Consider the following 22879-nt stretch of genomic DNA (forward strand, 5'->3'; position numbering starts at 1 on the left):
TGCAGACATCATGAGCAGGACGTACACCTGCCCCGTTGAGGGTCACCTGGTGTTCAACATGGAGAACACAAGGACCTGCAAGAGGTGAGACTACAAAAAAAAAACATCAGACACACAGCAGGACAGAACAGGGGTCAACACACCCTCGGTCTGGTCCAGCAGCAGCCTGGTTGGGACCCTTGTTGATGTGTTTTTATATGTATTATTGATTTAATGTGCAGGTGTGGGATCCAGTCAAAACAACTAGAAACATTCACCAACCTGTCCCTCGACCTGGTTCCTGGAGGCTCTGTGGATCAGATGATCCAGCGGTACCAGATGGTACGACCCGTCTGTTCCTGTTCGGTCACATCAGCACCAACTCAACACACACAGAGTTCTGTTTGTGTGTGTTTTGGTTTTGTTACTCGCTTTATTTCACAGAGTCTGTTTTCTCTGTGCTGATTTGCAGGAGACAGAGGTGGAGTACAACTGTGAGTGTGGAGGGACAACATCAGGCCAGAGGTCAGAGTTCAAGAACCTGCCAAGGTGAGCGACATCACAACTATCACCAGTGACCTGAGTGGTTTCCAAACTGGACTTCACTGTGCATAAAGACTCCTTGATCTTCACCAATGACAACAAATCGTTTTCTAACAATCTGCCACATTTCCTACAGAGTGCTCGTCCTGCACCTGAAGCGCTTTGGCTTCACTCCCTCCTTTCAACTGGTGAAGGTGCAAGACCCAGTCATGCTACAGAGGGACCTGATTGTGTCCTCCAAACAGGTACAGACAAACGGAGGTCACCTAAGAACAATCAGAAACTATGAAGTGAGTAAGTAAGTGAAGTAAATCTGTGTGTGTGAATCTAACTCCCGCTGACTGTGCTTCTTCTCAGGAAAACAGCTGCTACAGTTTGGTCAGTGCCATCAGCCATTTTGGCACCGCAGAAATAGGTAAGACCACCAGACATCTTATTGAAACAGATCACAGATGAGTTAGAAACTCAACTAATAATAAAAAATGTTTCGATTGTCTTAATTCAGTCACAGCAGCATTTAATACAGTACATTTTGCAGCATATTAATTCGTTCACTTTGACTGAACGTCTGGTTTCACATAAGAACAATGACTTTCACTCAGTTCAGAGACAGATTTAAATAAACTGTGTGAGGATAATGTCTAATTAAAGTTGTTAACTGTCAGAGCTTCATTACACAAACTGAATCCATCAGGAAGTCAATTCTGTTTGGTCTCAGTTAAAATAAAGGAGCCTACATAATCTCTCCTCGTAGGACACTACATCTGTGACCGTGTCCACCCGGACAACTGTCCAGACGAGCCAGCTGACCGCTGGCTCACCATCAACGATTTGCTGGTCCAAGAAACAACTGGTGCGTCCGTCTGCCAGCAGCGCCAGGACTCAGCCTACATCCTGTTTTACCAGAAACACGTAAGAAGAAGACACACAGACAACCCTCGGACGTCCATCTTAACACACCAGCAGAGTATTTAGTGAGACTTCTGTCTGTGTTGTCAGATGTAAAACACCTTGAAGAACGTGGGACAACAAAAACTGATGATGTGACTCCAGGATCAGTGACTCAAAAACACCAGAGGTAAGTCTGGCTCTTCTCTCTGAGTCATTAATCTGCAGGTGGTGAACATGGAGGTTGACAACGAAGGACCACGAATACAGACGGATGATGAAGATGCCGCCTAGACAAGAACAGCTGGAGGTCCCACAGCCCACAGGAGGATGGGCCACCACCCTCAGAGAGCCTGGTTCCTCCCAAGGTTTCTTCCTCTGTCAGAGGGAGTTTTTCCTTGCCGCCGTCGCCCCTGGACAGCAGAACAAGTCCACCTCAACTGATCAGCTGTGTCACCAGAGCTGTGCAGTGCAGAGATGGTTCTGTGTTGTTCCAGTATTTGGCTTGCTCTCTGAGGACAAGAGTGAAAACTAAATAAACCTCTGCAGATTGTACTCTTTGGGGTTTTTATCATATTTTTATAAGGTTCAATTTAAGGTCAACGTGTTCCTATCCTGCACACAGAGCTCACTCTGACTGATCTTTATCATCTACCTTTCTGATAAAATAGTCTGTGCACTTCGGGACTGAAAACTGATTCACGTTGTGATGTCATCAGTTCACAATTAGAAATAATTTGTGACTCATTCTCTGGTGAAACTTACTGAACACAGCGTCAGTGTGTTTCTGTTATTTGAACCAGAACAGAACCATCAGAACCAAAACACAGATTCAGGTGAAAGAAAAAGTTTGAGAGCCGCTGAATGTTTGTAGTTGTGGTTTAGCGCCACCTGCAGGAGGCGGTGAGAAGTGCTGGGTGCAGTTGGTGCAGTGGTCCAGGTGGAGGTGGTGTGGGACCCTGAGAGCTGCAGTCAGTGGAGGTTTGTGGTGGGAGCGGAGTGAAGGAGCTGCAGTGTGGGGGGGGGGGCACACATGATGTGTGAGTGTGTGTAGTGACAGTAGTTTGTCGGGGAGGGACTGAAAAAGACTGGGTCCCGCTGTTTTACTCAGGCTGCACTACAGCGTCTATTCACAGGCGCGATCCCACTACTGAGCGGCACGGGGGCTTTGACCTGCTCCGTGTCCGACCTGGGCCGGTGCACCCCTCCTTAGACGACCTGGTGGTCCCGGGCTCCCCCAGGAGCACCATATCGATACCGAGCTTAGTGCGGACACCCGATCGCCATAGTCCGCTGCAGCTCAGAGCTCCTGAGCTCAAACGATCCTCCAGCCTCAGCCTCCCGGTAGCTTGGATTACAGGCGCGCGCCACCGCACCCGGCGAGGAGCTCACGAGCTCATCGGGCTTTTGACTCTGACTAACATGACGTCATCACGCAGCAGCGCGACTCTCGTCACTCGTCAGCTGACTGAGAAGGTTTAGGTGAAAACTCACAGTCACAGTAATCTACATAAAACATCTAAATGATGAGATGACTTCATGACATTCAGGCTTATTACGTCATGATCTGATCTGACAGAAGGATGAAACAGAAGTGACGTCAACTCTTCACAAAACAACAACAGCCACAGTTTCACTGATCTCTGTCAGTGAAAACACAGTTTGCACAGATTGACCTCAGTCACTGAAGTTCAGTGTGTCAGAGTGGGACGACACGTTCAGGGTTTTAGTATTTTAGCAAAATTATTATTATTATTATTATTATTATGAAAGTTGAAAAGAAAAAAAGACTCTGAATGACATTAAACTTCATTTGATCAGTGAACAATATTCATTATTGTGGTTTGATGTGCAGACAGCAAATGAGAAGCGGATAAATATTAAAGAAACGTTTAAATCTGATGCAGTAACCTATAAACCCTGCAGATATTTTCAGGTTAATTAACTTTAAAAACGTGTTTGTGGAAGCTCACGGTGTTTCTGTGTTTTTTATTTGATGCACGTTTCACTGAGATAAAACTGTTGTGTCTTAATGAGTAATTCATCTAGAAGCTTGTTTAATGTTGTACTTTGTCTCCCCCTGCAGGGCAGATAGAGACAGTTTTACTTTGGAAGATGAAAAAATCTCCAGGATATGTTAAATGTAGTTTATTAAAAGCAGTGGAGGAAACAAAGCTTCATCAAAAATGAAAAACTAAACCTTGAAACAACCCAACCTGTTGTCTGCTACGTCATTAAATGCTTGTCAGCTTGAATCACAAACTCTAACTTGTGCTAAACTGATGAACTCTGATTTTGATTTTACATGTAAATAAAAATAAAACAACATGGAGACACCTGTGGGTCTGTGTTTGTCCCTCTAACAGTTTCCACCTGCTACTAACTCTGAGCTGAGCAGAGTTAAACCCGTCCTGTGCTGGAGGCTCAGAGGTGAAACTGATCCCTTCTCATCAGACTCTGGGTAAGATGACAAACAGCAGCATTTCCCAAACACAGTGGAGACATTGCTGTAGCTGAAGACATTATAAATACTATATTCTACATATTCTAAAATATGCACATTAGCAGAGAGCTGAGTTTATGACATCACAACCATTCACAATCCAGAACTGCTGAGTTTAGAAGTCCCAGTCTCACTGAGAGACCAGATTCACTTCAACACTTGAACTAAACAAGAGCAAACACTTGAAGTTTAAGTCACTAAACGGATCAAATCAGCATCAAGATGTTTGGATTGCGTTTTTTCCCACAGAGGGTTTGTCTCACTGATGAATTACACATATTTCTGCAGATTCTGTATCATTAATTTGAGCTTGTGAACTAGAAACGTTGGCATATTCAGACGTTTTATTGAGTTAAATGTCTTGTAGGTGATTTTTGTCCAGTTTGCTGCTACACACTTTATTTTTCTGTCAATATTTTACAATTTTTTTTTTACATTCTGAACAGAAAAAACAAAAACCTTCAGAGGATCTTGTGGCAGATGAGAGCAAACAACATCTCAGCTCTCACGCAACGTAAGAACATTTATTACTGTTGTTGTTTTATTATTATTTTAACAACTCCTTGATCCTCACATTAGTTTCAGTAGCTAGTTACCATCTGAAATAGTGCTTTTTACAAATGATTAATGATTTATTCCTGGCTAAATGACTCTTTACCAACAGTGTTGCTGCCACCAAAGCTCCAAACTCAGCAAACCCAGCTGAGAGTGGAAGAATTAGCAAGAAGAAACAGTGGAGGAACTATCTCTTCCGTCACGTAGAGGTATGACAGAAATCATCAGATCATCACATTAACATCATTTCATACACTGATCTATTGAGACTTGTTGTAAGTGACCATTAAACATAGTTCACTCATAATAATGATTCTTCTTTTTACTCTGCAGAAGAAACAAACTGATCAAACAGGAGGAAAGAAAAGGTAAAAACTTTTGTCACTGAGTCATTTTTTAGTTTGTGCAGTGATGTTTTTGCAGTTTTATTTAGTGAATGACTTTGTTTAAAAGTGTGGTAGAGCATTAATTAATAATTTATTATGATTAATGAGGAAAAATTGAGACAAAAACTGTTTTCTGCACCACACCTTTATTTTTTCTGACTTTGCTCATTTTGCAAAAGCTTTACAGAAAAATCTTTTTTCTTTTTAGCAAAACTGAGTCAAATCAAACCACCAAAAACACTCGTTGGTGGCGTCGATTGTTGAAATGCTTCAAGGTATGTTCGACAGAAAGGAGCCTGAGCTCAGTTTTAACCACTTAGCTCCGTGTCCAGACTAAATCTGATGTCGTTCATCAGTCTGTCTTTAAATTAGTGAACTCTAAGTGAATTTTTCCTCCAACAGAAAAAGAATCGTGTCAGTCCTGCTGCCGACAATAACAAAGATAAGGAGAAACCTCAGAGGAGGTGATGAAACTGATTTAAAGTTGCTATAAATTAGCTTTATGAGAACCATTGTCTTATTTGGACATATGATCACAGTTCTTTGGTAAACGTGATGTCCATCTGAGTCGCCTCACGGGACGTTTCTTCAAAATCTGTTACAGTTAAATAAACTCTGTAGTAATGTGTAATCCAGTTTAATATTTTATTTATTTGCATTTTCTGTAACTTATCTTGTCTTCTTCCATCAACAGTCCACGAAAAATAAAGAAGCTCCCACAGTCAAACTCTGACCAGGATGAGACAGACTACTGGCTGCCTGGTTTGCCCAACTACAACGATTTAAGGAGGGAGGCCGTCATCCAGTCGCTGAACCAACAACACTTGAACATGTCAGTAGAAAACACCCCCACATGTTGTACTGATACAGTCAAAGTCAGCGTCTCAGAAATCAAACGTTTAGCTGTGTCTTCACTGTTTATCTGACATTAACAACCTTGGTGAAGGTTTTCAAAGACTGTCAGGGTCTCTTTAATAAGATAACACACTTTAAATTCTTACTGACTGTGTGTTTATGTGTATTTATTTCTCTGTGTAGCTTCACACACAGTTCAGCTGGTTTCACTTATGGTGCAAACATAAGAATCATCAACTGCCTCGGGTGAGAACAAGAACCAAACTTGTAACAAGATGTAGTTAACGAAGAATTGATCATGTTGATGTGTGTTTGACTTGTTGTGTTTGTGTGTCAGGTTTCCAAACACAGGACAAAGCTGCTATATGAACTCCAGCCTGCAGAGTCTCCTGGGACTGGGGGACTTTGTGAGGGGCTTCAGCTGCCAGAAGTGGCTCTGGAGCTCAGTCCCTAGTGCCCGACTGTTGAGGTACAGAGGACACATACACACACACACACACACACACACACACACACACACACACACACACACACACTCCACAAAGCAGAAGAAAAGTTTCAATGAGAGATCAGCAGGAACTTCTCTTTTCTTTCACCCTCTGCAGAAGATTCATGGCCGTCAGAGACGCCCACACCTCCCTGGACTACCAAAGAAAAAGCCGCCTCCTGCATTCATTTAAGGAGGTGCTGTCAGTCCAGGTGCCCGAGTTCAGGGACCAGCAGCAGAAAGTGAGTCAGCTGGGGTCATTTTTTAGGATTCCACCTCCTCCTGATTTTTCCCTTCTGTGTGTCAACTCCTTGTTGTGTCACTGTGACTTTAGGACGCTCACGAGTTCCTCACCTCAGTCCTGGATCAGATGAGGAATCTGGCCCCTCTGCTTCAGGACTGTGCAGACATCATGAGCAGAACGTACACCTGCCCCGTTGAGGGTCACCTGGTGTTCAACATGGAGAACACAAGGACCTGCAAGAGGTGAGACTACAAAAAAAAACATCAGACACACAGCAGGACAGAACAGGGGTCAACACACCCCTGGTCTGGTCCAGCAGCAGCCTGGTTGGACCCTTGTTGATGTGTTTTATATGTATTATTGATTTAATGTGCAGGTGTGGGATCCAGTCAAAACAACTAGAAACATTCACCAACCTGTCCCTCGACCTGGTTCCTGGAGGCTCTGTGGATCAGATGATCCAGCGGTACCAGATGGTACGACCCGTCTGTTCCTGTTCGGTCACATCAGCACCGACTCAACACACACAGAGTTCTGTTTGTGTGTGTTCTGGTTTTGTTACACGCTTTATTTCACAGAGTCTGTTTTCTCTGTGCTGATCTGCAGGAGACAGAGGTGGAGTACAACTGTGAGTGTGGAGGGACAACATCAGGCCAGAGGTCAGACTTCAAGAACCTGCCAAGGTGAGTGACATCACAACTATCACCAGTGACCTGAGTGGTTTCCAAACTGGACTTCACTGTGCATAAAGACTCCTTGATCTTCACCAATGACAACAAATCGTTTTCTAACAATCTGCCACATTTCCTACAGAGTGCTCGTCCTGCACCTGAAGCGCTTTGGCTTCACTCCCTCCTTTCAGCTGGTGAAGGTGCAAGACCCAGTCATGCTACAGAGGGACCTGATTGTGTCCTCCAAACAGGTACAGACAAACGGAGGTCACCTAAGAACAATCAGAAACTATGAAGTGAGTAAGTAAGTGAAGTAAATCTGTGTGTGTGAATCTAACTCCTGCTGACTGTGCTTCTTCTCAGGAAAACAGCTGCTACAGTTTGGTCAGTGCCATCAGCCATTTTGGCACCGCAGAAATAGGTAAGATCATCAGACATCTTATTGAAACAGATCACAGATGAGTTAGAAACTCAACTAATGATAAAAAATGTTTCGATTGTCTTAATTCAGTCACAGCAGCATTTAATACAGTACATTTTGCAGCATATTAATTTGTTCACTTTGACTGAACGTCTGGTTTCACATAAGAACAATGACTTTCACTCAGTTCTGAGACAGATGTAAATAAACTGTGTGAGGATAATGTCTAATTAAAGTTGTTAACTGTCAGAGCTTTATTACACAAACTGAATCCATCAGGAAGTCAATTCTGTCTGGTCTCAGTTAAAATAAAGGAGCCTACATAATCTCTCCTCGTAGGACACTACATCTGTGACCGTGTCCACCCGGACAACTGTCCTGACGAGCCAGCTGACCGCTGGCTCACCATCAACGATTTGCTGGTCCAAGAAACAACTGGTGCGTCCGTCTGCCAGCAGCGCCAGGACTCGGCCTACATCCTGTTTTACCAGAAACACGTAAGAAGAAGACACACAGACAACGCTCGGACGTCCATCTTAACACACCAGCAGAGTATTTAGTGAGACTTCTGTCTGTGTTGTCAGATGTAAAACACCTTGAAGAAAGTGGGACAACAAAAACTGATGATGTGACTCCAGGATCAGTGACTCAAAAACACCAGCGGTAAGTCTGGCTCTTCTCTCTGAGTCATTAATCTGCAGGTGGTGAACATGGAGGTTGACAACGAAGGACCACGAACACAGACGGATGATGAAGATGCCGCCTAGACAAGAACAGCTGGAGGTCCCACAGCCCACAGGAGGATGGGCCACCACCCTCAGAGAGCCTGGTTCCTCCCAAGGTTTCTTCCTCTGTCAGAGGGAGTTTTTCCTTGCCGCCGTCGCCCCTGGACAGCAGAACAAGTCCACCTCAACTGATCAGCTGTGTCACCCGAGCTGTGCAGTGCAGAGATGGTTCTGTGTTGTTCCAGTATTTGGCTTGCTCTCTGAGGACAAGAGTGAAAACTAAATAAACCTCTGCAGATTGTACTCTTTGGGGTTTTTATCATATTTTTATAAGGTTCAATTTAAGGTCAACGTGTTCCTATCCTGCACACAGAGCTCACTCTGACTGATCTTTATCATCTACCTTTCTGATAAAATAGTCTGTGCACTTCGGGACTGAAAACTGATTCACGTTGTGATGTCATCAGTTCACAATTAGAAATAATTTGTGACTCATTCTCTGGTGAAACTTACTGAACACAGCGTCAGTGTGTTTCTGTTATTTGAACCAGAACAGAACCATCAGAACCAAAACACAGATTCAGGTGAAAGAAAAAGTTTGAGAGCCGCTGAATGTTTGTAGTTGTGGTTTAGCGCCACCTGCAGGAGCCGGTGAGAAGTGCTGGGTGCAGTTGGTGCAGTGGTCCAGGTGGAGGTGGTGTGGGACCCTGAGAGCTGCAGTCAGTGGAGGTTTGTGGTGGGAGCGGAGTGAAGGAGCTGCAGTGTGGGGGGGGGGCACACATGATGTGTGAGTGTGTGTAGTGACAGTAGTTTGTCGGGGAGGGACTGAAAAAGACTGGGTCCCGCTGTTTTACTCAGGCTGCACTACAGCGTCTATTCACAGGCGCGATCCCACTACTGAGCGGCACGGGGGCTTTGACCTGCTCCGTGTCCGACCTGGGCCGGTGCACCCCTCCTTAGACGACCTGGTGGTCCCGGGCTCCCCCAGGAGCACCATATCGATACCGAGCTTAGTGCGGACACCCGATCGCCATAGTCCGCTGCAGCTCAGAGCTCCTGAGCTCAAACGATCCTCCAGCCTCAGCCTCCCGGTAGCTTGGATTACAGGCGCGCGCCACCGCACCCGGCGAGGAGCTCACGAGCTCATCGGGCTTTTGACTTCCGACTAACATGACGTCATCACGCAGCGGCGGAAAAAATAAAAGTGCGGAAGACTGACGGTAAACGTGAAAATTAAAAAGTTAAGCAGATTCATCTCTCATTCAGCAAAACATCCAAGGCTTCTGTTGCTATAGCGATTTAACAAGTTTTGTTCTTTTGTATTTTTGATCATCAAAACACAAATCAGACCCAAATACACACCTACACAGTGTTATTGTTTAAAGGTTACCAACATGAAGAGTTAAAAGAAGCTGTTAAGTAATTAATGATGTATTTATGTAGAATGCTACTCTTCTGCCAGATTGGTATAAAAATAACAACAGAGTTTCCAGACAGACAGACAGGGTGTAATTATCTGATATCACCACCAGGTGGCTCTACTTCCTGCTTCATTAAACAGTTCCCTAAACTGTGTGTGTGTGTGTGTGTGTGTGTGTGTCCAGAGTGTAATGTTGTGTTGAGTGGCTCGATGTGAAGGCTTAGGGTCAGAGGGGAGCATGTGAAGGGTTTTGGCACCATGCTATGGTCTAACAGAGAGAGAGCATTGTTCTCTGACCTAGATTTCTTGACCTGGAACTGCAGGAAAAAAAAAAAAGGTCAGAGTGAATGGGACGCAGCAACATGTCTTCACTCTCCACCGCCCCGCGCTCGCTGACATCATCCAACTGTCAAACTACATTTTCTGACAGTTAGCTTTTCTTAAAAAGTTTGTGCTAAGCAAGATCAAGACCTGGACCTGCAATCAGCCGCGAACCACTGTTGCATATCTGGGCTAAGTTTCAACAACACACAAGAACTTCATAATGCTTCATCTAAATCAGAGATTATTATTAGCAGCACCTTCATATTTGCCATCTTTCCTAGATTCTCGGAGTCACTTCCTCGTTTCTATTCCTGCACACAGTCATTATACTTTTATCCAGTGGCGTTATTGCATTTCTGGGTGTGTCTTGGTGAAGTCTCATTTCTCTGTCATGAGCCCGTCTTGGTGTGTAAAAGAAGTGGAGGAGGAGCGAGCAGATAAATCTCATTCTCTTTTTCATCACGCTGACTTCATTCTTCACAGCGCTTTGATGAGACAGAGGAGCAAACCTGGGTGGAGTCTGGAGATTTATAGCTGACAGAAGTGCGCAGGCCATTAAAGCCCAGCAGCCTGCTAATGAACAGTCGCTGCAATCACACAGAGAAGAGTACAGTATGTGTAAAGCTCATCGATCCACTGTCACCCATAGGGACGTGCATGCTTTAATCCGACCCTGTTACATTAAAGGACAACAAGATTCACCTTTATTATCTGATGAACTTGGGTTTGATTATACAGTACTGTATATCATGTTAATGTCTGTTTACACACGTTGAATTTGTCTGAGCGGGCACATCTAACACTGCTGAGGGGCAATTACTAGAGCTGAGTTTGGGAAGTGTGTGCAAGATGGCAACAAAACTACCTTTGAATGATGTGAACGAATGCTTTGGCTACCACCCCCTGCAGCATCATCATTACTCCTTGGTGCTCCCTCTGTATTGACGTGCAGCCGGCAGCCCCAGCTGTTACCCTGTGATGCAGAGCTTCAAACTGTGGCGTGTTGTCATCAGTGTGCTAGTGTCTCATGGGAGAAAGACAAGTGCTGTAATTAGCGGGGAACGCGGGCTGCAGCAAGCTGAGTGTTCCTCTGGGGCCCCTGGAGGCCTCAGGGGACTTCTAAGACGCGTGGCTAACCTGTGGGGCACTACCTGTGGCTTTTTAGTGAAAATGTAACATGTAACAGTGTAGATTATTTTATTTAATGAAAAAAAGCAGGTTTGTGGCTGTGTTTAAAACAAAGACTGCATTAAAAATTACTTCACGTCTTAAATTACAACATACAAATAAATTGAACATTGAAGTTGCAGCCCTAAAATAAAAAGAATCCATATATCCATCTATGTAAATTGTAGTCAATCAGGCCCAGGCTCAGCAAGTGTCTTCTTCACTCTGTTAGCACGTGCAATAAGAAATGATTGGAGCGTGTGTGTCTTTGTCCCCGTCTTTGTCTGTGTCTGCGTGCGCTGGTGTGTGCAGGTGGATGGCGGCTGCTCGAGCTCCATCTGCGTCTGCTGCTGATGAGCAAAGCCATGAAATAGATCCGGCTCGAGATGTGCAGTGGAAACTGAGGCCTCCTGGGAAATCATCTACACCTCCACCACCGGCACCGTGTCCACTTGTGCCGCACCCCAGAGAGCTATCAGTAAGTAGGTAATTGAATTTTAAGCACAAACACTGCCGTCAAACGAGCAAGAGTGAGTGTGTGTGTGTGTGTGTGTGTGTGTGTGATGGGGGATTCTTTGCTGTGTGAACATGGTGAGGCTGTCATTGGACCCTCTGGGGCTTTTCACTGGAAGGATGAATGTTTAATCCATTAAATAACAATTACAGCCGGTAATGGTGCAGAATAGCTGGTGGAAGGAGGGAGGGGGCAACGTGGCTGAACTCACATGCCAGCGAGACACAAAGCATCCTCAATTGAAGAAACTGACCATTTTTAAAGCTTTGTGTCAAAAACACCCCCCATATCTCAGACAACAGGTAAAATCACAGAATAGCTTCTACATTATTTTATGGACCATATTGGAATCAGTAGGTACATTTTTTTAAATGTATTTTGCTAATTGATTTATCACTGCACTGTTCAAGTCACAGTTTAGTGATGTGCAGACTGTTTAACTCAGTGACCTTTTGTAACACCACAACAGATTTTCTTCATTCCTCCATACTCATCACATCATCATCATTGTGTTTGCGTGAGTGTAACATAGCCTGTGAAGCCTCTTATCTCATCTTTCTCATTCATGTTTTTTTTTTTTTTTTTTAGTTTAGTAGCAATTTGTAATTTGTAAGCAAACAGTGTTCAGAAATGTAAACCTAAAATTTGATGGCAAATCTTTATTCAGTCAGCTCAGAAAATCACTTTAAAGACAGCTTGTCAAATTAAAGACAAGCTTTTGTCTCAAGTCAGAAGTAAACAGATGTTCGTAGATTACATTTCTGCTCCAACTGTAAATGAAGTATGCAGTCTGCATGACAAATTATTTTCTGCAGGTGGCAATTGACAGAACTGAGTGAAAAACACACAGGAAAGTCATGCAAATTAGAAAAGTGAATATGAAATTGCTTTACAATTGTGTCAATATCAACAGTAACAATAACTGGAAGAAAGAATTACGCCCAACTCGGAAAGAGTTCCCTGGAAACAAAACCCACAGTGAAAGTCATTATATTTTCAGATGATGCAGAATGACAGCAGCCTTGAGTGATGTGCAAAGAACAGCTAAGAGATATGTGCGGGATTAGAAGATTAAGAACATTTAAGGCCTAAATGGAAAGCTGAGTGCTTATGTCAGGCCGTGTTTGTACAGTATTCATGTGCATGTGCAGCTAACGCTCTTTACACACACACACTCACAAACACACTTACACACACACACACACACACACACACAGGTTCCTGAACATCAGTGTGTCAGCGATCGTTAAGTTGCACTCATGATCCAAAACGAGTTTGCTAGCTGTGGTTTTCACATGCTGCTCACACAATGGTTCGTATATGGGAGCTGCCTAGTGACATTGCTTAATTAGGCGAAGAGTTGATTCACTTGCACTAATTGACAGCTAATTAAAGGAGTGAGGACACATCGAATTGACGTTCCTCTGAGCTGCGAGGCCACGACTGCAGGGGATGTTACAGCCAGCAAATGATGAAATATTGAACCTTTTGAGCACCACCTGCCATCAGAAGTGGTCTGGGACATATGGACCAGTGTGTGTGTGTGTGTGTGTGTGTGTGTGTGTGTGTGTGTGTGTGTGTGTGTGTGTGTGTGTGTGTGTGTGTGTGTGTGTGGGTGTGTGGTTCATCCTACAGTGTTGAAATGCAGCCTGTAGAGTCCAGTTGCTTGTTGCACCATACTGAATCTGAATGAAATATATTCAGATTGGGATAAATACAAGCAAGACTGGTTTTGTTTTTGGAAAACGATTACAAACAAGTCGAGTGTCTGATGCCATGACACTCATGTACCTAAAGGCATCATGCTGTAAGTGACTATTTAACAAAACAACTCATAGTTTGTATGAGATAATTACTTTGTTTAACTATATAGTATTATTTGTCATATTGTGGAATTACCTATCAGCACAGGCAGCGTTTTCCTGAAGTGAACCAAACAAATCAAAGAGGACACGAACCACAACAAACTGAAAACAACAATCAATTGTCATAATTGTACTTGTTTCTGATTGTTTACAATTCAAGTTGATCTAAGGACCTACGTTTTTTTGGCATCTATGAAGCCTCATGAACTATTTTCTGATGTACCTGATGACATCAGAGACGTGACATGACATGTGAGCAGCCTTCCAGGTTTGGGACGGTGTCACAGGCTGTTAAGCACAAGTTGTCTGGAGTTTTGGGGGTGAAACTGTGAAGGTCCCCAGTGAGTAACATTTCTCATTTTCCTCAGGACGGGGGCCACGCTCTCTGCAGGAGACCAGGAATAGGCTGTCTTCGTGTCTGCTTCTGCTGCCCATGTGAATCAAAAAAGACAATTAGGGGCTTATTAGGGTCTCGGGGAGATGTAACTCACAGGGCGTCCCCTCGTCTGCTCAGCCCCAGCTCTGAGCCAGCGCCATGGCTCAAAACAGTCAGGGGCATTGTCTCACCTAATTACACTGAAACCAGGGGCCCCTTTTTTGTGTTGCTATTGCCATGCCTGTCCGATTCCCTTCTCCTGCCTAACTGCTAGTCCCTGTCCACTGTGGAAGTGTGCTAATTAGACAAGAAATGGGCCCAAGTAATTATGTCAATTCTTGTTACATGCCACCACAGTGAGGAATATTATTTTGTCAGGAACGTTTTGGTGTTGGGGAACCTCTCTCCCGCATTTCAAAGTGTTTTCCTCATTACACATCTGCACATGCAACATGGGAATATGGTGCACTAACCAGAGTCAGAGTCCCCGGCAAACTTCAGAGCATAAATAGATGCACTCACACAGAAATGGAGACTATAGAATGGCAATGGCATGAAGTTATTGTCCTAATTAATGCTTTGTGCCCACAGAGCAAACTGTTGAATCACCAGTGGCACATTGTGAGGATTGTGAGGGCCTTTTGTTTCCTCACCTTAATAGGATGTTTTGATCAACGGCTGTTTGGTGACCCAGCTCTCCATTTTACATGCCAAGCTCTGGGAAGCGGCAATTAGCTGGATTTGAGGAGCCATTTGTGGAGCCTCAAACAAAGACAAAGATAGATCAGACAGAAAGAGCTGAGCGTGGTTTAGCTCCACTCCACGTGTTTTCACAGACGTGCTATAATCACTGATTCATTCTATAATATAATAATAGAAATTTTTAATAATAGTTTTCTTATCTCTATAAAGCCAGAGGTCATGTAGAGTTCATAGGCTCATTCAGTAATCCAGATCAACATACTGCCAACTTTAGCGTCTAAATGATATTAGGATAATTTACTCTTCTCTCCGTGTGTGAGAGGAATAAAAACCAGATACATGAACCATGAATTAAGGAGCTGCTGCCTGTTTAGAGCTGAGATGATGCAGCAACTGGTTTCTAGCTGCAGTCTAAGTGTGTGTGTGTGTGTGTGTGTGTGTGTGTGTGTGTGTGTGTGTGTGTGTGTGTGTGTGTGTGTGTGTGTGTGTGTGTGTGTGTGTGTGTGTGTAAACAGGCGTGCGCTGTAGGGTCCTCATTAGCATAGCTGCTAGTATGGTATTGATCTCTTCTTTCACCTCTAATGTAATGTCTTTAATAGCTTCTCATGAGATACAGAAAGCAATTAAAGTCGATATTTCATCTTGGCTATTTCATTTGATTTTTATTTGTATTTTGAACACATCAAAAGAGGATTTTTTATGTACTGTCTCTCCATCACAGAGCCAATTTAAAAGACGTGTCTTGAGCTATTATATATGTAGTATATCTACACTGCTCAAAAATAGTAAAGAACACTTTTTAATCAGAGTTTAGCATCAAGTCAGTTAAATTCCTGGGATACTGATCGGGTCAGTTAAGTAGCTGTTAATCACTTTCAGCTGCTTTGGTGTCAATGACATTAACAATTTACAGGTGGAGGCCACTCACATTTTTTCTCTCTGCGTCTTTTTTGACAATTTTCTCACTAGTTTAGTATTTGGTAGACAGTCCAACTCCTCCAGGATGGCACATCAGTGCGTGTCATTGTCAATGGCACCGGTATCTGCTCTTTTGTGCAAGTAGGAACAAGATGAGCACTGTCAGAGCCTACAGAGTCTAGCAGGCCACTGGTGTGAAAGTCTCTAACCAAACAGTCAGAAACAGTATTCATGAGGGTGGCCTGAGGTCCAGACGTCCTCTTGTGGGCCCTGTGCTCTGCGTAGCTCGATTGGCATTTGCCATAGAACACTAGAATTGGCAGAATTGGGCCCCTGTGCTTTTCACAAATGAGAGCAGGTTCACCCTGATCACACGTAACAGACATGAAAGGTCTGGAGAAGCTGTTATGCTGCATGTTACATTAATCAGCATGACTGGTTTGGTGGTGGGTCAGTGATGGTCTGGATAAGACATATCAATGGAGAACCTCTACAGGTTGGACAACAACACCCTGAGTGCCGTTAGGTATCAGGATGAAATACTTGGACCCTATGCTGGTTCAGTGGAACTGGGTTCCTCCTGGTGCATGACAATGCTTGGTGAAGGAACTGACTGGTCCCCAGGCTCACCTGACCTAAATCCAATGGAGCACCTGTGGGACATTATGTTTCAGTGCTTCTAATGCTGCCAGTTTGCACCTCAGACTGTCCAGGCGCTCTCCAGTGATCCCCTGGTCCAGAACTGGCAGGAGATAACCCAGGACACCACCCGTGGTCTCATGAGGAGCATGCCTCAATGTTGTCAAACATGCATACAAGCATGCAGCGCCCATACAAAGTACGCAGTACCATTTTAAATTGCTCCATTAAATTTCTGTATAATGCACTAACCTGCTGCAGCATTTTTAGGAGTGCACATTTAGGGGTTATAGACTACAGATTACATGATATATTAATTTTTAATTTACTGTATAGTCTATTTTCCTGCATGGAAACGATGCGCAGTGTGCGCACAGCGCATCCTGACGCGCAGAGACGACAGAGAGCCACTGATTGACTTGACCGGGGTGAAGCCACAGCTCCTGATCATCTCTCAGATTACAGCAGTAAATTTCCTGTGGGTTTGACCGTCACTGACAGCCCGACGCACGGGTGCCAAACAGTCCCGCAGGAACCACCTGTTTATTTATTTATATATTCATCACCACATGTCCCATTGACACCACTGTATCTCCGCTTCCATCGCGCGCGTCCACTCATCTCCATAAAATCTCCGCTGTGTAATTGTGTGTCCAGATGTCCAAAAGTGTGCCGCAAATTATCTCCCAACGATCGGAACTCGACAATAATTGAAAAATAGCTGATTAGAGAGGATTAGGTTTGTGAAGACGCTGAGAAAATGAGAGTATTTCCACCTCATTTCACAATCCAGTGCGTTTGAATTTGAGCTGAGGTCTATATTCTGTATGACGAGGAGCTGAGGAGGAGATTTCCCCCGACACAATAACTGTGTTTGCTCTCACGTTCCCAGTTGGGCTTCGTGCGCTGAAACACAGTGTAACCTTTCATACTGTGGCACAGCGTTTTTTTTTTTGTATTTGATATCAGACCTCAGGAGATAAATAAATCAACGTTGCTGCGTCGTGCGCTGGCATTTGCGCCACTGTTTGTCTCATATTTAATTGCCACCCCGGTGTGTCCTAAATACTGTGAACTGGGCCATTGTGTTCTTTACCATGTGAACCGTCAAAGAATAAAAAAAAAGCCTAATAACCTGTCAACAGATGCGCAGACTGCCGCCAAAGACAAAAGGTTTGTTGCGCAAACCTAATTAGAATATGCAAATCACAGTGTGAGTTATAGGAGCGAGTCTAGAGGATCAGTTTGGGTCCTGATTGTAAGAAACCGAATTGATTAATTGGCTGCTGTGAGTTTATTAGCGTTTCTTTCAATTGGACCTCTGGAACAGATTTTGTTTTCTGCTCATGTTTCATGAGTTTCATGACATCATGCCTTGTTGTTGATGTTGTTGTTGTTGTTGTTGTTGTTTTTTAGACTGGTCTTCTGATTGGCTGGAAACAAATAACAAACACACATCACTTAAAACGTTAAGTTATAGCTTCATTTATCCATATTTGTTTTGCACATGTATTGAACTGCCTCGTTTAATTGCATACAACTTCATTTTAAAAGGGCAGAGGTGAACATACGAGTTCCTTTACGACAACATCAGAATTTATTACGCGTCATGTGGCGTATTTATTGAAACTGTATCAGATCTAGTTTAAGTGTTTTTCTAAGTTTCACTCTGGCATCTTTCAGTGGGGACAAACATGCTGCAGATTAAACGGATTCCCCTCGATTTAAGAGACTTATCCGGCTGATTGAACCGAGGACAGTGAATCCCAGGACCAGTTGGAGAGTTGCAGTGAAAGTAAAATATGTTATACACATTAAATAAAAAAATAAAAAACTAAAACCAACCAAATTTAAAGTCAAACTTTCTTTCTAAAAATGGACCTAGCTGATAGTGGTTGACCGTCGCCAGCTGAACATTTGCCAGAGGCTCAATCCTAAATTCACCAGTTTCAACACATTCAAACTATGTTCAACATTTTGTCGTATTTCTCTGACAGACATTGCGTAATCTACTTTAATACAGCGCGTTTGTCCTGATGGAAACTTCAGTCTTCTCCTCTCTGGTGATTGGCTGACGCCTGTTGCCTGCTGGATTAAAAGCGGCGCAGAGGGCAGAGGGATGAAGCACAGCATCCCGTTGCTCATTGCACCAGGGACTCGGGGTTTTTTTTTTTTTTTTGGACTAAGAGTGAAACACAAAGTGAAACCTCGTCGTCATGACAGGGAAGGAGGGAGTTGCGCTTTCAGACACTGAGAATAAACAGAAATCGGCTTCACAAACCAGCGTGAACCAAGGGGGACCTCAGCAGCCGCCTACAATCTGGAAGATGGCCCCCGTGGTGCACCGGCGCACCGGCTTTGGGATCCAGGAGCTGCTCGGCCTCAACAAGGATCCGCCGGCGGCACCGAGGCGGCCGCTGGAGGCTCTGCCGCACAGGGCGCACCTCCTGCCCCCCAGGTCTGCCCTCGGACACGGTGGTCTTGGGGTCGGCATGGGTTTGTTGGGACCAGAAGGAATACACTCGTTTTATAGTCAACCTGCTTTCCTGGAGGTGCTGTCAGAGGCGCAAAATGTGCACCTGCAGCCGCTGCACCGAGCGGCGCACATGGAGGCACAGATGGAGGCGCAGCACTCCGCCAGCTCCGGTGAGTGTTTCAGATCAGGTTTTTATGGGTCTGTAGAAACTAAATCAAGCTTTGGGACATTTTTTTAGATTTACTTGACTGGTAATCTTATTTTAAATGAGCTGAAATCAGCGAAGAGGCCGATTTAAGGAAGACGTGAACGAGGATGGAGGGAGTGAAAGTTAAATACGTTTTCAAAGACGAAATTTTGTCTTTACATGGCTTACATTTATTAGTAAAATATTTTTTTCTAGAATTTATTTTTTAATAGTCAGCGCTCTAACATAATCCATTAAACTTAATGTGTTTAGTTTAGAATAATCTGTATTTAAATTATTATGATTATTATTATGATTATTATTGTTATTATTATTATTATTATTATTATTATTATTATTATGCTTTATTTATGAGTTGTTTACTGACTGTGTTTCCTCTCAGACTCCGATGATATGAGCCTTTCCTCCGGTGACCACAAATTCTCAAAATCATCGATGAGTCAGAACAAGAAAAGAAAGAAAAGACGACACAGGTAAAAACAAAAATGACAAACACACGGATTAAATTAACGAATTAAACGAAATTATCGACGCAAGTTGAAAACATTTTTTTTTTTAATAAAAATGTCGCATTTATTTTCTGCACCGGCCTTTTCGTTTGTTGTCGACAGCAAAAATTCTCAAAGAAAAGATGACACGATTGTGTTTTGTGTGATGATGAATGTTAAGTTAAAGACTAAATGAATAATATTGTTATTTAAAAACACACTGTTGCTATATTCTCTTTTCTCTAGTAATAATAACAATCGTCAATATGTGTGAATAGACAATATTGTTTTCCATTGTTCTTCTAAAATAACTAAATATATAAATAAATGGGAAAAAACAATTTGTCAATTCAAAAATTCAATTTTTTTACAAGACCACAGTATTCCTTAGTGCTAAATTCAATTAATTGTCAACAGATTAAATTAAATATGAATACGGTAATTATAACAGTATTCAAATATGAATCTCTTGACATTATATTACATCTTACAAAGTGATGGTGACGGTGACCAGACCAAAGTAAAGAAATCAAATAAAAAGAAACGCACTGTAAAGAATCAGTGAGTCAGTAACAGCTGAAAGGATTTAAAAACAGTGGTGATGGAGGATAAAATGTGCTCTTTACATTTCTCTGTCTGCAGAACCATTTTCACTTCCTATCAGCTGGAGGAGCTGGAGAAAGCTTTTAATGAAGCTCACTATCCAGATGTGTACGCCCGAGAAATGCTCTCCATGAAGACCGAGCTACCGGAGGACAGGATACAGGTGTGTCTGTGTGCACTCACATCTGGGCCGGGGGCAGAAACGAGGGTCAAATCTGTGTTAAACCCTGAGGAGGCTTCAATCATCACGGTTTAAAAAAGAGCTAAAGACACAAAGACACCTTACACCTTAGGTTTTGTTTTTTAAAATTTTATATTTCCTTCTTCTACAAATTCAGGTCATACAAAGTGATAAAGACAGATTTCTCACACGAACAGAAATATTGAGGCAGACAGGTGGAGCCCCCAGTCATCTGCTCCATCATCATCCTCACAAGGCCTCCTGCTTCCACATTAGCAGCCAATTCACCCTCTCAATGCGACTGGCTGACTGAGGAGGACCTATCTCCTCTCTTTCCCTGCGAGAGAAAGGCCGCAGCCTCGAAATGAAACTATAACTACATAGAAATTAATTAGCAGAGGTCAGCAACTGAGCAGAGGGCTCCGCCCGGCTGCTATGAGCATTTTAATTTCCCGTGATATTTGAGCGCCTGTCTTCCATCGATCGGGCCGGGAAATTAACTTATTTTTCAATCAGCCTCCTCGCCCCCAGGGTCACCTCTCGGAGGAAGCACTTCACACACAAAGTGGGGAGAGACACACACACGGTTCATGCACACTCACACTGTTGCTGTCAAAAAGCTTGATTGCTCATCTGAGGCCATTTTTATGAGATGGAGGTTATCATCAGATCTACCTGAATAGCTTTCCAGGCTCAGCTTTGATCATTTTTAATTCCAGGTCTGCAATAGATACACACACACACACACATACACACACACACACACACACACACACACACACACACACACTGACTCTCCACATCATTCCTAACAATCTCATCCTGCCTCCTCGGCCATGTTAGGATGCTCATTTTTCCCTGTTTCCCTCATCCATATTCACAAGCGGCTGGGGCTATTACAAGGTCTGGCTTGGTGGAAATCAATCAAGGCACTTGAGGAGCCAGGGAGGAGAGTAATGCACAGACACGCAAGCCGCAGAAAAAAAAATTGAAATATTAAGTAGAGAAATACTAATGTGCTGAATTTTACTTGGACACATTCAGAATCATGATGTGTCGAACGTGTGCACACAAGCAAACAGTTAAATTTGACCCAAGATCACTGGAAGTGAGCTCTCAAAATGAATTCTCCTCCAAAGCAAAGAGTGTCAGATTCTGCCCATATGTGTAATACATCATTCTCCATATTTTAGTAGTATATGTTTGTTTAGATCATTACTTGCTCAGACCACAGAGAAACCCAACTGTGGATGAACCTAATGTAATCCTTATCCGGCCTTCATCCCCAGGTGTGGTTTCAGAACCGCAGAGCCAAGTGGAGGAAGAGGGAGAAGTGCTGGGGCCGCAGCAGCGTGATGGCAGAATACGGCTTGTACGGAGCCATGGTCCGTCACTCCATCCCACTTCCCGAGTCGATCCTCAAGTCTGCCAAGGAAGGCATCACAGAGTCTTACGCCCCATGGCTGCTTGGTGAGTATAAACATCTCGAAATCTCAACAACCACGCTAGATCTTTTTGGGGGAACATGCATAAAAATGTCTACATGAAGTGGTTCAATTGTGTTTGACAGCACAGATTCCAAAAATAGGAAACAGGAGCTGAGAGCTGCTCCTGTTAGGAGCCAATAAAAGTGTCAGCGTGTCGATGAAAGGTGCCAGTCGATAATGATGATAATCCCACTTCATCAGGGGAGATTAGAGCAGATCTGCTCTCTAGCCTTGAGCCAATTGATTAGTCTAAATCAATCAGTTGAGTCTAATTGAATAAGAGATTCTATCCTCCATTGTATCCACTCATCTATCGGTTTTATTTCAACGTGCAAAACCTCTGTACGTGCAGAAATGACACATTTGTGCTCATTACACCCTCATGGTGACATTATTTATTGTTGTAAGTCATTACAGAGAATTAAGAATTCTCTGTCTTCCCTTCAGGTATGCACAAGAAGTCAGTTGAAAGCTCACACACCTCTCCAGGCAAACCCAGCTGCACCCCACCGACAGCAGCGCAGGTAAAACCAGCAGAGGAGGTGATGGAGGATGACAAGGAGAAACCGAGGAAAGACGCTAACTCTGTGATTTCTAAAGAGGAACTGATGGAGAACAGTATTGCTAAATTGCGAGCGAAGGCACAGGAGCACAGGGCTAGGATGCTCGGGACAGCTTCAGACAAGGCAAACAGCCACGTAACGCATAAAGAGGGGGATGAGGACATGGTGACGAAGCAGGAAACAGTGGGAGGAGGAGAAGCGTAGCAGGAAAAGGCTGCAGGACACTGACTGATGGTGAAACACCAGCAGAGAGGAAGGGACATGTTTCTCACCTCTGGTAAACCAGAGCTAATTCCTGCCTCTCTGCGCTTACGAACATTTGTATGTCAACCAAAACTATACATTAGCTTTTGTTGTCCGATTTCACACACCAAAATGTTGTTAGACATGGAGCTGTGTACCACACCGCAGTAGCTGCAGCGTATATTTATTTTACAGTTTCCAAAAAACGGATTCATCTCAGTCGTGTGACACACGGCAGCTTGCATTCACGACCCTCCCATCAGTGAGCATGCAGAGGAAGACCCACACTCTGTACCTGCTCCAGGTGTGTTCCCCAGGAGCTGACCATGACCTCTGACCTCTCTCCTGTGACTACTTTCAAACCACATGGTTACTTCCTACACTCTGTTTTCTTTCAGCTGTCCCAGTAATTGTGATGTAAATACTTAAAAATACTGTATGATGGGGT

General features: G+C 43.6%; 3 protein-coding genes and 1 long non-coding RNA gene across 4 annotated transcripts; all 4 read left to right on the forward strand.

The window, feature by feature from the left end:
* Positions 1–719: 719 nt before the first annotated feature.
* On the forward strand, positions 720–1655 carry LOC113149824 (ubiquitin carboxyl-terminal hydrolase 37-like). Its single transcript, XM_026342157.1, has 4 exons — positions 720–767; positions 880–937; positions 1277–1434; positions 1522–1655. The coding sequence occupies exons 1-4, from the start codon at positions 732–734 to the stop codon at positions 1525–1527; spliced, it is 258 nt and encodes an 85-aa protein (XP_026197942.1). The 5' UTR covers positions 720–731; the 3' UTR covers positions 1528–1655.
* A 2904-nt stretch (positions 1656–4559) lies between these two features.
* Positions 4560–7127, forward strand: LOC113149619 (ubiquitin carboxyl-terminal hydrolase 37-like). The gene is made up of 10 exons (XM_033325894.1): positions 4560–4576; positions 5063–5129; positions 5257–5318; positions 5549–5686; positions 5893–5955; positions 6047–6178; positions 6315–6438; positions 6531–6682; positions 6817–6916; positions 7047–7127. The coding sequence occupies exons 1-10, from the start codon at positions 4560–4562 to the stop codon at positions 7125–7127; spliced, it is 936 nt and encodes a 311-aa protein (XP_033181785.1).
* A 124-nt stretch (positions 7128–7251) lies between these two features.
* Positions 7252–7910, forward strand: LOC113149873. The gene is made up of 3 exons (XR_003297599.1): positions 7252–7362; positions 7475–7532; positions 7872–7910. It is a non-coding gene; the product is annotated as an uncharacterized LOC113149873 (long non-coding RNA).
* A 3644-nt stretch (positions 7911–11554) lies between these two features.
* On the forward strand, positions 11555–22441 carry LOC113149621 (visual system homeobox 2-like). The gene is given in 7 exon segments (XM_026341830.1): positions 11555–11648; positions 14269–14311; positions 18395–18828; positions 19249–19339; positions 19997–20120; positions 21428–21608; positions 22073–22441. Coding segments are annotated over 7 exon segments (1287 nt in total). The 3' UTR covers positions 22393–22441.
* The last annotated feature ends 438 nt before the right edge of the window (positions 22442–22879 follow it).

Source organism: Anabas testudineus, chromosome 24, assembly GCF_900324465.2.
Source record: "Anabas testudineus chromosome 24, fAnaTes1.2, whole genome shotgun sequence".
NCBI lineage: Eukaryota > Metazoa > Chordata > Actinopteri > Anabantiformes > Anabantidae > Anabas > Anabas testudineus.

Excerpts from the sequence above, each read along its gene's own strand:
- LOC113149824 (XM_026342157.1), top strand. The coding sequence starts at position 732 with ATGCTACAGAGGGACCTGATTGTGTCCTCCAAACAG. Across the intron at positions 768-879 it reads TGATTGTGTCCTCCAAACAG|GAAAACAGCTGCTACAGTTT; the intron begins GTACAGACAAAC and ends GCTTCTTCTCAG. Across the intron at positions 938-1,276 it reads TTTTGGCACCGCAGAAATAG|GACACTACATCTGTGACCGT; the intron begins GTAAGACCACCA and ends CTCTCCTCGTAG.
- LOC113149619 (XM_033325894.1), top strand. Across the intron at positions 5,319-5,548 it reads AAGGAGAAACCTCAGAGGAG|TCCACGAAAAATAAAGAAGC; the intron begins GTGATGAAACTG and ends TTCCATCAACAG. Across the intron at positions 5,687-5,892 it reads AACCAACAACACTTGAACAT|CTTCACACACAGTTCAGCTG; the intron begins GTCAGTAGAAAA and ends TTCTCTGTGTAG.